Below are 13,739 nucleotides of genomic sequence, written 5' to 3' on the forward strand. Positions count from 1 at the left end.
CATCGTGCACCTCCTTCAGCCCTACTGAATCTGGGGAGGCAAATTTCAGCTTCCAGTTAGGAGCGCGTTCGCTGTCAGGGTGGCTGACAGCTCTGCTGCCTTTCACTGTCACCCCTCCTCAGTGCTTGGAAGGCAGCGGGGCACAAAATGCACAGAAGCAAAACAAACTGCAGGATCAATTCCTGCGGTTTCACCTGAACGCCACGTAGGCATTGCTCAGACGTTGGCTTTGCAAACAGAAATAAACAACCGGGTGGAGGCTCTTCCCTATCTCCGTACCAACGAGCTGGGACTTCCCCGTGGGAAAAACGCGTTGGCAGGCACCGAGGGCTCTGCGGTGCCCGGGGACCCCGCGGGCTCCTGGCAGTCCCGCAGGGGCGCAGCAACGCTGCTTTCCCTTTGATGCGCGCTTGAACTCGGGGGGCGGTGGCTGGAAGAGGGTTAAGTATTGACTAAAAAACCCTCTACGGGGACGCAGGTAAGAAACAGCAAACGTCTGGTTTCCTTCAGCTGGAATTCTTGAGTGATAAATGCACTGGTTCAAATGAGGCAAACACAATCATCCTAACTTCTTGGAAATTTTAATCTGGAGCAAATGGCACTGCATAATCTTCCTCTTAAAGCCTTCTTGGTGCCTGAAGAATGGAGGAGAGTAATTTGATGCTAATCTTTACTTTAAAAAAAAAATAATAAAAGTGTGGAGTAACTGAAGGCGAGTAAGCTTGCATTGAGGGCAAGAACAGATTGAGAAATTCCAACTTAAAGGCTGAGCAATTGGTCAGTAAAATGGCAGATGGCATTTGGTACAGATAAATACGAAGTGATGCACATGGGAATCTCCCCTTCACACCCAATCATTTAATGTACGCTATCTCACTCCTACCGTGCAGGAATGAAATTTGGGGGTTATGATGGTTAAGTTTCATGAAACATAAGCTTAGTCAAAAAGTCAAATTAAGCCTTAAGAATTGTGAGGAGAGAAAGAACAGAGAAGGTTACACTCTGTCCTTTTAATTTCATTTTTTGCCATTTTTTGGAGTTCTGACCCCCAATCTCAGAACAGGATATTAGAAAAGGCGGGCATCAAGGATGATGAAATATATTGAGCTGCTTCCACATAAGCAGTAACTGAGCAGGCTGGGACTCCGCAGCCTGGAAAAACAAGATGCCTTAGGGAGGGTACGACACAGGTCTACAAAATGGTGAGTGCCATGAAGGTGGGCAACTACTTCAGTACAAGACCTTTGGGATGACAAACAAAGCTAAGCTAGCAGGAGGAAGGTTCAGCATGGAAAGAAGGTGGCATTTTTTCATTCAAAGGGTAGCAGATTTATAGATCTCCTCACCAAGTAACGCTGTGAATGCAAAGAGTTCGCCTGAGTTCAAGGGGAAATCATCAAGCACTTGGAGGGGAAATCCAAAGCGGGCTGTTAGATACACAAATCTTAAAAGGCTCAGGAAATCCCCAGAACGGTTGGGCGCGTCAAGGGAGAACTGGGGGAAGCTTTATCTGTATTTGCCCAGTCCTGCTCTTCCCCAAACATACTTTTAAGGCCAGCTGCGGGAGGCAGAACACGCGGCCAAACGGACCCTTATTCTGAGCAGCTGCCCTCCTGCTCCTTACGTGGTTTTGTAACAGCAATTCTCTTCTTAAAAGTCCGATTCTCTCCTGTTACAACAGCCATAGAGACAAACGTTCAATTTAGTACTATACTGTGAGATTTTGATGCGCTAATTAAAGTGTAGAGGACTGGAGAAAGTCACCAGTACAAATACAGTCAGCTCTGCGCACAGAAACCTCCAACGCGATTATCAAGCCGCTGACAGCCCCACAACCTGTTTCAAAAGCCGGCTGAAAGAAAATGTTTAAAAACCTGTTATTTCAGTGTTGGGGAAAACTGCCCAGAGAATCTGACCTTTGCAATGAAATATTTATTCTCCTAATAGCCTGCTGACTAGGAAAAAAAGAATAGTTGACCTGCTAAGGGAAGAAAGTGCTTAGCACTTTTTATGTCTTAGGATTACAGAAGTGTAGGAAAAAAGGAGCTCAGGTTTCTGGTAACTTGATGTGGACATACTGCAAAACCTGCAATCGGCAGAACCACTGAAAATATTAAAGGCTAGTTCATCTGATGCACAAGTCATAAAATCAACATGAGATGAAAGCCCAGTAATAACACATAAGACTATAAAGCTTTAGAAAAGCAAACAACTGTGCCCGAGGCCAAAGCTCCCTGAGAATCTACTAGCAATCCAACAGGAATGACAGAACGAGGTTAACGAAGCAGAAGATCAAATGTGAGAAACACCAGTAGATATTCTGTACATTTAAGGTAAGTTAACAACAGAAAAATGGGAAAAAAAGGTAAATCTGGATGACATAAACTCTTAAGCCCTGGAAAATGAGGCCAATAACTAACAGAACATACATTGAATGTTACGAGAAAGTGAGTTGTCAAGACAAAATGTCTGAAATCAAATGTAACTTTGAATAAGCTTAGTACTGACTTCTTCGGATGAAATGAATATAACTTTTGTCACATTAGACAGAAAAGGATCTATCGAAACCAGGGTTTCGATAACAGGGTTCAGCGTATGTTTTTACAGGGTGTGAAACATCAACAAGCAGAAATTTATCCTGAGCAGGAAGTCTGCCAGAACAGACCAAACCACCCATGACCAGTGACTCAATCTCTTGAGTCTCGATCCTGTGGGGCACCAGAAGCTGAAGTGCTGTCAAGCTCCTGACCACAACTGGAAGTCTCGATGCTCTGCACTTTTTTCGCATGGTCAGGACTGTGACAAACCTTTCTTACACTAGTAACACATGGAATTCTTGAGTGATGAAATACATTGGCCCAAATAAAACGAACGAAGTTACCCTAAACTTTTGGAAATGTTAAGCTGGAACCAAGCAGTAACTTCTGCCTCCATAATGGTATGACCAGAACGCTGGATCTGACCACTGTACATCTGGGGAAAAACTGCATCCAACTCCAAACAGTTCAGCTTCGACCTTCTTATAATTCAACCAAACTGGTTGTCTTTCTTGACTTATTATGAAAAAGGACAAGTAATTAAAAAAGGAAGACAATGAGCTAAAAGATAAACGAGCTAGAGAAGAGAGTTTTTTTTCGATAAAAAAAAAAAAGTTGTTCACAAAACTCCTCCAGAGTTTTGAATAAAATTTTAACACCACAAAGTCTACATTTGTTCTTTTCACACTGTGAAAAGGAACCGATGGTAAATAAACTATTTTAACACATTGCCTTTTACTTCCAGAATGCAGAGCCTAAAAGCCTGAAAACCTGTTGTAATATCCTATTTAGATAGCTGTGCTCCTTCCCATTTTTGTTTGAATGTAAAAGGAATGCTAATGTACGAGTGGAAGAGTTCACTCTCCGTGTCAATGAACCTGATTGTTTTTCACCCTGACATTCCACTTCAATGTATGAAAACCATGTGTGGGATGAGGCATCGTATAACAGCCATTATTTGCACAGATGGTGGACAAAAGGGTTTTCACTTTTGATCTAGAAAGAAATAGGAACTTGGGTCACAACCGCTGACAACACAACGAGCCATGAAAGGCATCTTGGGAAAGTTTTTAATCTTACGTTAAAATTTAGTTTACATACTTTTAAGGCAAACAATGAGATTTTTCCTAGCAAAACATGCATGTCATTAATACGAAAACCTAAAATTATCTGTTTACATCCATATGTTCTGTAGCTATATTTAGAGGTTTCCTATATAATTCTATTTTATTAGTAAGGCTCTAAAATGAACAAAACCCACAAAACCCCTTACCTCTGGACAACTTGATTCCAGCTCAGGAGATACATGATTAAATTCCCCTGCTTTTTTGCAAATGTAGAAAGATCTGTCTTCGCATTTTTTAACTTTCCAATGTCCCGCCTAAGGGAATAAAAGAAATAATGTTCTGTACACACTCATATTCTCATGCATATCTATACACACACATTAGATTATACTCCCTCCTTCTATTTTAACTTTTCAGTAAAACCAAGTAATTTTTCTCACTCCATTTATTTATCCTTAAACGGATCATTTATTTCTACCAACAACTGTCAGCCAGACTGTTGAAATCAATCACACAAAAGGGTTTGTCTCTTTGAATCACTCTTTGTGATGTAATGCATTTTAATTAACCAACACTATGGCCATGCCAGAGCACTCTTCAGAATAGATAGGAACTTTCTTCCTATCTATTGTAGTTCTTTGTAAGATTAACCTTTATATTTGAACAGTCCTTACTCAAGTTATTACAAAGTTTGTATGATATAATTTTCAGACATCTATACTTACTGGACATGTACCAAAAATAATGCTTGAAGAATTATATTTTGAACCTCCTTTTCTTTTCTTTTCTATCTTACATTTTCATTTGTTTGTTTGCACTTACAAACAGTAAAATAAAGTTTTGTGTATCTAAATCCCAAAATTTTACAAAGTTCTATATTCTGCTTGCAATGGGAACCCACTTTTCCAAGTCACTGTAAGTGTCTTGGCTTTCCCATGAGATAAAGATTGCAACCTGGACCCACTACTGGAGTGACAACAGAAACTCTTTTTGATCCAGTTTTCACACTTCAACAAAACATACTTTACCAAAAAAAAATGGATTATAGTACCTCTTACATAAGTCATGCATTAGTGAATTTAAGTACTGTTAATTGTAGAAGTAAATTCATGTCCAAATTATGTAAAAATTGACAGTGCCATGAGTTGTGACTGGACACAACATAGCGTTATTTGAACATTACTCCCAGTTTTACAACACCTGGCTGATTTTGGGGTCAACTGTACTGCTGTCAACTTCTATAATTTTAAGTAGATATAGACTGCTATCTAGTTTTGAAAGATACTACATGAAATTTATAAATATTGACAGCAAGATAAAATAGGCACAGCTCACAGTTTTTCAAAACATGAATTTGAAGCTTCCAAGACAGAGACTAATGCACCCTAAATTACAATATACACTACTTGGATTTTAAATTACTTTGTCTTTATCAAAATACCTACTCATAATTATTCTCTTCCATTTGGCAAGCTTTATGTATGTAACGTTTTTTATTGACCATAAGCTCAAAACCTATGATTAATTTTCTGTGCATCAGCACTGCAAAACGTATTGGTTTCTAAAGGCTACACTGCGTTTATCATAACGTGAATATATCAGGAATCAAAAGACAAAGTCTACAGCTCATGGCTTAGAAAAGTACACACACTGAGAAAATAAATTCTTATGAGCCACAATAAAAGCATCTGTCTAATCCTTTCAAAAATAAAAGGAAACTTACAGATCCTTGTGCTGAAACGCAGAGTTGTCCTGTTCTTTGAAAGGTGTTAGGTTCTTGGCTGTGCCAGTTAGAGAATTTTACCGGGGTGCCATCTGACCACTCAAAAACAGCGGGGGTCTTATTACTGTATAGCCCAATCCATGTTTCAGTTACATTTTCTGTAAAAGAATAAGTGAAGAATGGTGAAGAAATAATGCATGTTTTTCCTGTAACATCAACACCACTATTAAAAATTATTCATGGATTTTTCATAAGAATAACCTTCTTTCAGGAAAAAAAAAAAAAGCTGTATAAACTTTAGAAAACCTCACTGATGAGATAATGTTCTACTGCCCTTGAAGGCTACATTGTTTGAAAAACAGAACAACATACATGATAATATGATTTGAAATCCTGAAAAATACCGACCAAGAACATATGCACTTTTTGTGAAGTGCACAGGGCAGAAAGCCTGGCATGGAAGGGAAAGACTTCTTTTGATAATCTCCCATGGCACACTCAGCTTTAGGTTTGTTTGAGTGATGCTTCTAAGCTCCAGTGACAGCACAGTTGTAGCCACAGTGGCTGGCAAACACGGGAATGACAAGCCTTGTGGTTTGATGTAATGTCTTACTTGACCAGCTACTACAGCTAGAAAAAGCAGACAGGCTTTCAGGCACGCAAGCCCTTCTCCTGAAAGGAAGCCTGAAACAGAAGCAGCAGACTTTGAAGCTGAATACAAGCTGAGAACAATCACATCTACCCATTACAGCATCTCTGGAAAAAATGGTATTTGCTATCTATGGAGGGTGTTAATAGAAGCGAGGAAGATGATACAGTGGTTAATCTCCCAGGAGAAAGACAGACAGGCCAGAGAAGAGGATGGGTGGCAGGTGGGATGATAATGGATGATGTCCAGTAAATCCAGTGTAGCGCACCATTCTGCAACCACAGCTGATGGGACAGAGCTGATAAACCATGTCACTGTGCCCCAGCTCTGGGAAGCTTAAACTCATGGCCAAACTGCGCAGCTCTGCCAGCACGCCGATGTCAGCTGGAGGCACAAAATATTCACTTGTCTTTGTTGCTGTTATGACAACAAAAGTCTTGGCATTGCTGCCCCTAATAGCTTTTGTTCATTAAGTTCCTTGTGCAATTATGCTACCTCTTAGGGCACCGTGGACTAGCCGAACTCCTTTGACGCACCCCGCTGCCATCAAAGGGGACTCTGCCAACATACCAGCAGCAGCAACTTTGCAGTGTGGACAAGGGCAGCTTGAAAACAAAAGATACTCTGAATAGTTGTTGCTTCTAAGCACAATTCTTGCATAAGGATGATCATTGAATATTGTGAAACACTTTGCAAGGAACAAGCCAAGAACAGGAAAGGACAAAAGCTAGTGTGTTTACTGTGGTCTCACTGTGTTTAATTTGTTGATTCATTTCTTTATCTTAAGTATGATTATTGGAGAGGGTGATGTTATACATTTTTAAGACTCCTAGGAGCATGCATCATGCTTTCTTTTTTTGTAAACATCATTTGGGTGTGCCATGTAATATAGTGCTTCAGTGGCTAACAATGTCAAAGGGCCGCACAAAAGAGCGCCACGAAACGCTTCGACAAACGCCACATAGTACATCAACTCCCCAAACTCACCACTTTCAAGCAAGTTAAGGAGCAGCTCTGCATCCGCCATGGAGGATATACTAATGAGCTCGTTATTGTCACTTTGGCATGAGATAAAAGCATCGTTCCAGCTCTTCTCCTCTTTAAGAAGTCTGTAGCAGTTGCGGTTGTGTGGGTACCAGCCAGCGTCACAACGAGTGGCATAATACTTCCATGTATCTTTTAATTAAGCATACAAAGTTTGTGTATATTAGATAGAATTGCCAAGGTTATGCTACGTTCATAATGCATTCAGAGCTATTTTTTTTTACCTTCAAATGCTGAAAACAGTTGTCCAAGATGACTTGAGGCCAAAACACATGCTCTATGGAACATCGCCTACCAAGCAAACTGAAATTTCTCCCACTTTATTTTATGATTCGACCATTTGGGCTGCTAGACTAGTGCAAACACACTAATGGATCTGCTATTCAGTTTAAAACATCTTATATCTCCCTTATTACCTCTGAACCCAATTCAAAACCAGCTAAAGCTTTTTCAGATGCATCACCTCATTATCTGAAACAAGTAGGGAAACTTTCTTTTCAGTTATTAGGAAGAAGTTGAATCTGTGTAACTTGTTCTTATCAAAACAAAAATTAATGTTCTAATAAACTCAATTCTGTGTTTAAATTTTCCCACAGAGCGGGAGTCTGAGGCATTCTATGTACTATATATCCTATGCTCATTATATAAACACTTTAAAAATATATGTACAATGCTTTTTTTGTGTATCGAAAGTACAGCATGACATAAAAATAACTGCAAATTTTGAGTTGCATTTATACAACTTTCTTCTCTGTGGGCCACTGGTTAACTCCATTCGAAGCTGACAACCTATTTTTAAACTCAAAAGTGTGGCTCTACTGGAAGATAATGAGCATTCTGTAAGCCTCTGATCATGGAAGGAACCAATTAAATGCTATGTATATTAAGATTATTTGTTAGTTTTAAGACTCTCAACATGTTTTCCAGGACTGCATTTACACAGAAGAAAGTGCTATTACATCAGTTAAAGTAAACTGTACTCAAACTAGCAAACCTATACATTTAGTCCAGCTAAGATGCTGTTCTGCTGACTTTATGTTCAGGTGGCTTCCTCTTGTTCCCCTTCCACACCCACAAACAAGATACAGTAACATTGAGAGACTTACCCAATGTTTCATGCTCTGTCTTATTTAAATATTTTTTGCATACAAAAGGCAATCCAGATTCACATAAATAACTTTGCCAGCCGTACTTCAATTTTGAATTAAACACTCCACAATGATTTTCTCTAAAACGGTCATCAGAGACGTCTGCAAACACATTTTTGAGAAGCACAAATTACAAAAAAATCAGTTCTTACTTGTAAAATGGTGGTGTAAGGTTTCTGCATCTTATTGAATGAATGCATAAACATCCCCGCACACCCAAACTTCTAGTAATATTACACCAATACTACGGACAGCTGAACGTTGACCATACACGTGTGGCAATCCCTCCTTGGCTGCTGCTATCAGATGAGAGGCTGAAATAAGCTCTAGTGTCTATGTTGTATCTGCTGGTGGACAGACCTCAAAATACAGCAAACCAAGTCACAAAGTCCATATTAATGTGCTAATGTTAATTACAGCATGTTAATGTAAACAAATTGAAACTCCTCCATGAAACAAGCTAGAGCATAGCTTTTAAATACGCAACTGGAATGTTAAAACCACTTTAAAAATAAAGGACGAAAGGACCAGATCATTAATGCTTTGAACAGATCCATCTCAACTGATGCTACATCCCTAGATGGGGCTTTTAGTTCATGAATATGAATAAATATTTCTACCAAAAAAAAGAGCTACACTCAATCACTTGATTCGCTTTTCAAACGCAGCTGTAGGAACAGCAGTCTTGTTACAGAGAGCATGTAACTACGCTGCTATAACACAGCCAAGAGGAACATCAAGTACTTGCTCTCCAGTTCACAAACACGAGTGGTGCTCCATCTGACCACTGCCAGCCAGCATCTTCCTCCAGGCGATTCAGACCCATCCACAGCATCATGTCTGTGGCGTTTAACTGCCCTGAAACACAAAAAATAAAGTGATACTTCATGCTTTCCCCACGTTTTAAAATACCTACAGGTATAGATGTCCTGACTTGTTACAATAGGAATAAAACAAAACTTTCAATCGGTCTCCAGAAAGTTCAGGCTGGTTTTTTCTGCCCTTAGAAAAAGTTTATTACTTTGTTAATCAACACAGAGATGAAAAGGAACCAACTCAGAAGTCTGCATCCTTCAAAAGCTACTCATCCTGCAAACCTTTTCTGCAGAAGTTATTGCTGGCCTTAGAAGTTAAATCTAGAACAAGCAGCGCACAAACACTAGCCTGTTTCAGCTTTCTGTAAACCAACTTCCAGTCCCTTTACAGCCCTCAGGCATGTCAAAAAGCTAATGAAATAATTTTAAAAACTTCCTGTTACCTTATATCCTGCAATTGAAAATCAGCAATAATGGGAAGCAATGGGCAAGAAACCTGAGGCGGCCTTTTGCATCACAGCCCTACTGCCCATTCCTCCGCTTGGTCCTCTCCACGCACGCTAAAATACCCACGAAAGCCATGCTGTCAGAAGGCTCTGCAAAATTTGTCCGAGATGCTTGCTGCACAGGGGAAAGCAAAAGGCTTATCAGAGAAGGAATACCATCCCGTTATGAAAACAGAGCTGGCATTTTTCCCATACAGGACATTTACTTTAAGCCTGCAGAAATGTTCTTGCCATTCACATTTGGTGAAGTCCAGCTTGCACAGAAAACTTAACAGGAGAAAGGGACACCAGGGTACATTGCAGAGAAGGTAAATATTTGTATAATTCTCCAAAGAAAACAAAACCACTCCATAACCACAGCTACAAGAATGAATGGGAGCCTCTGTGGGGAGGGAGAATTAAGACAATTACACCCTCACATAACACATACACTACTTCTGCACTCAGGTTACTGAGGTGGTAACTCACCGTCACCCTTGCTTTTTCAAACAGCTCTACTGAGGCGTGTTACGTGCCGAAGCCTCGCAAGCAGCAACGGGAGAGACATCACGCAGACTATTGAGCTCCAAAGCTTACCCCTTTTTCACGGGTAAAGAGGAAATCTAACAACAGGTTTCCTACAAGGTCCCCAGAGAAATGTCTACTCACTGCTTAAGTTACTTATGTAGCTCTGCTCTTCGGGGTCGGTGACACTCAGGAGGTCTCCTCCCTGCAGCTGGCAGGCAGCCCGTGCCTCGTGCCAGGTCAGCACAGACGCAAGGTTGAACTGGTAGCAAAGGTGCGTGTCGGGGTTCTTCTTCCAAAAAACATCGCAGCCGCTCTCTGCTCAAAAATAGACTTGTCACCAGCAGCCCAAGACTACAAACTCTTCAGAAATACAACACCTTGAGCAATTAAATTAATTAATGACAGCAGCATCCCAATGGAAGCAGGATTATGAACTCCTTTCATGTTCCTTTGTTAAAGAACATATGGCAATAGGGCACTAACGGAATAAAATGTTGCCCTATATTTCATACGGTTGATAAAATACTCAGGAACTGATCTGCAGCTGGTGGCGATTTTCACAACTCATGAAGCCAGCAGAGCTGCGTTTTAATTTATACCAAATGATCATTTGTTCCTAAAGTTGAATGTTGAAATATTCAAACTATGAACACCTCACCCAACTTGTGGAGGAGCAGTCACTGGATCTCCTTGTATCTTGTACTCAAGAGTATAAACTTACTGTAATTACAAAGTATAAGCGAGGCTGAAAATGCCATCTATTATAACGGTGGCACAGAAATCCCCATTACAAAGACACATTTACACCTGTTTTTAAGATGCTTTTGAATAAAGATCTGAAACGTAGCTTGAGCAGGGCTTTTCCAAACGACTTCTGTTTATAGAAGATGCTATTTTGTTTATGCAAGAAGCTGGAATATTCGTGAAGATTATACATCCAAAATCTTTCCGACAGCAAGTATTTTTAAAGCTATTGCTTCTAAGTGGTTTAGGCCCAAGACGTGTCCAAGTAGTGCACAGAAGAAAAGGAACGTGCAAGATGTAATGCAGTTCAAAAGCAGAACGTGACTTTGCAAGAGCAACTTCACATGCTTCAGAGAAGGTCCCAATATATCAGAGACAGAGGAGAGAGAGGTTCAGCTGCAGGGGAAGGTCAATGGGCTGCGCAGAATAACATCCTCTTGCTCACCTCCTGTAGTTTTACTTTTGAGATGAGGCCTTGGGTCTCCAAAGGCCAAACATGATAAATTATCATAAAATTTGCTAAAGTCTTCTTTTGCTTTTTTTTTTTTTTTTAAGAGACATTCCCCTCTAACAGAAGAGAAGTAATCCAAAACAGAGTGTGTCCTAGAATTACTAATAAAGAGCAGAGATGCTCTTGGAGAGCAGGGGGAGAGAGAAGACAAGCGACATCTTACCAGCATTTGGGCAAAACCCCCATTTTTCATCTTGTTCATAGTGAGTTGTTGTAGCACACCAGTCAAATTCCTTTCCATCTCTGGTACACTCATAATACCATTTGTTGTTATATTTAAATGGAAAAATGCATGGGAAACCAAAAGAATTTCCCAGCAAGGTATATGTTTCTGGAATAAACAAAATGCAGAGATTAAAAGAATGCAGACCACAGAAATGTCTTCGCCCCTATATTTCAGTATTCCTCTTTTTAGCAGAAATGATAAAAATAAAATGTCTAAAGTTATTTTCTAATTTTAATTTATAATTGATAACACAGCATTGCAAGTATGAGCGGCGTAACTTCAGTGAACAGAATTTGGAAATAATAGTTTATGAAATTTGTCACCATGAAACAATGCACACCCTGATAACTTACTACAATTGAAAAAAACCCAACACAAAACCTGAACAATTAACATATAAAATCTGCACTTACATTTCAGAACAACTACATAAAACAATAGTTAGCAGAATCAGTACACGCTGAGATGCAAGCTCTACTTATTTTTTATTTGTTAGTCTATGGCAGACGAGCAATTTAGCATTATTTCCCATGCTCCTCCCACTCTTTATAAACTGGATTTATAATGTTTTTTCCATTTTCTTTGTCATTCTATGGGAAAGGAAATATGAAAGACAAAGGAATATTAAACAAACTTTTAAAAATAAGTTTTTCTACCATGGGGAATAATAACCTAGCTAAAGAACTGATGTTACATCCAGCTGTTATTACAATCAATTAATTCCTTACAAAATATTTTAAATATTTTTCTATTGTACTTGGAGTACCAAAATATCGAGAGAAACCAGCGCAACCAAAAGCTGTAAAAGCTTTACCTCAGCAAGTATCTCCTCAACCTCAGAGTTTCTACAAAAGGTCAAAGAACCACAATCACACTTTGAATGAAATTGTTTGTCAAAGATCCCATGTTGATAGCCTAAAGATCAAAGTCCTTCAACTACAGAATCAGTACACACTGCCAGGTTCCTAGAGGTTTCCAGAGTTAATGGCTGGCTGCACACATATAAAAAAGCAGTTTACACTTTGTAAATCCCCTTTAAAGCCTTCTGATATGAACAGATGATAAAAAGAACACGAGTTAAAAAAAAAATATATCGGGATTGTTTCTCTGTCTGCCCGCTACCATGCTGCTAGCTACGAAGGTGCAAGGGATTATCTCGGTCCTGGCAAGAAATGAAGTTCAAGTTATAGACCTCTCACCACAGTTATATACATTTTTTCTTTGAAGGCAGAGATGCCCCCCCAACCTGGTGGGCTAACAGGCTGGCTTGCATTTGCATGTGCATAAGCTAAGGGAGGAGGAGGAAAATAAAAATTGGAGGTGAAGAGATTTTGCCAACGCAATTACTTACTTTGGTCCTGAAACTAGGCTAGAAGCGCCTGCCTAAGGCTGATCCTCATCTCCCAGACCTCGCAGTACTAGGGCTAAACCAGGTCTACTTTCATCTCGCTATGTGTACATAGCGAATGAGTGAGACTTTTTGTGGGTTTAAATATTTTATGTCTGAAGTATAAACTCCAACAGGTTTAAAGAAGAGGCTGGACGCTATAGTGCGTTCCCAGTTATCACAGCTCCCAAAGGAACGACTCTGGAGTTAGCAGAGGCCAGGCCCAGCTACACCTACGGAGGAAACCACTGAGACCAGATCTGCAACCCAAACACCCAGTTCAAACGGGGAGAATCAACAGCTCCAGCCTGAGACACGCTGTGCAAACATTAGGTCTTTCCTTCTACAGAAATGCCCAGGAAGGGGTCAAGGTACGGTCTGTGGGCAATGGGTTTATCTTAGTCCTTATACCCGGAAAACTGTTCAAGTCTGCAGACCTGGATCTTGACATACATTCCTACGCCTTTGCTGGCTGTACAGCAGGATTAATCAAAAGCCTGATCTCTGCTCCACAGTCTGGCACGTTCAGCGTTCAGGTGCTGAATGCTGCAAACATTCGGTTCATGCACGCTGCAATCACAGGCTGATTTTCAGTGACGGCAATTCCAAATCCTTCACTATCTCTCTTCGGGTTTATCTGATAATGAAAGCTGCAGAACAGGCAACAGCAAATCCTTAGATCCCCTTTTTATTTTATAGAGGATTTGAAACAAGGATTTCCTGGTTTGCAAGGATACTGGTGGTTTTTTGGGTCCATATAACAAAATCAATTGTGTGGTATGCTCACCTCAATCACTGCATATAAAAACAAAACAAAACAAAACTTTTGAGTCCCAAACCACAACAGAGGCTGGAAGTGATCACAAGCACCTGAC

General features: G+C 40.1%; 1 protein-coding gene across 1 annotated transcript in view; it reads right to left on the reverse strand.

Annotated features, from left to right (window-relative positions):
• Window positions 1–13,739, reverse strand: part of PLA2R1 (phospholipase A2 receptor 1) — a 43,844-nt gene that overhangs the window by 25,963 nt on the left and 4,142 nt on the right. The window contains exons 3-9 of the mRNA XM_054829945.1: window positions 11,415–11,582; window positions 10,138–10,311; window positions 8,913–9,026; window positions 8,127–8,270; window positions 6,964–7,152; window positions 5,328–5,485; window positions 3,811–3,918 (exon numbers count right to left, since the gene is read on the reverse strand). Of these exons, the coding sequence (XP_054685920.1) occupies window positions 3,811–3,918; window positions 5,328–5,485; window positions 6,964–7,152; window positions 8,127–8,270; window positions 8,913–9,026; window positions 10,138–10,311; window positions 11,415–11,582 (1,055 nt within the window). The remainder of the gene's footprint in view (window positions 1–3,810; window positions 3,919–5,327; window positions 5,486–6,963; window positions 7,153–8,126; window positions 8,271–8,912; window positions 9,027–10,137; window positions 10,312–11,414; window positions 11,583–13,739) is intronic.

Source organism: Grus americana, chromosome 6 (assembly GCF_028858705.1).
Source record: "Grus americana isolate bGruAme1 chromosome 6, bGruAme1.mat, whole genome shotgun sequence".
Taxonomy (NCBI): domain Eukaryota; kingdom Metazoa; phylum Chordata; class Aves; order Gruiformes; family Gruidae; genus Grus; species Grus americana.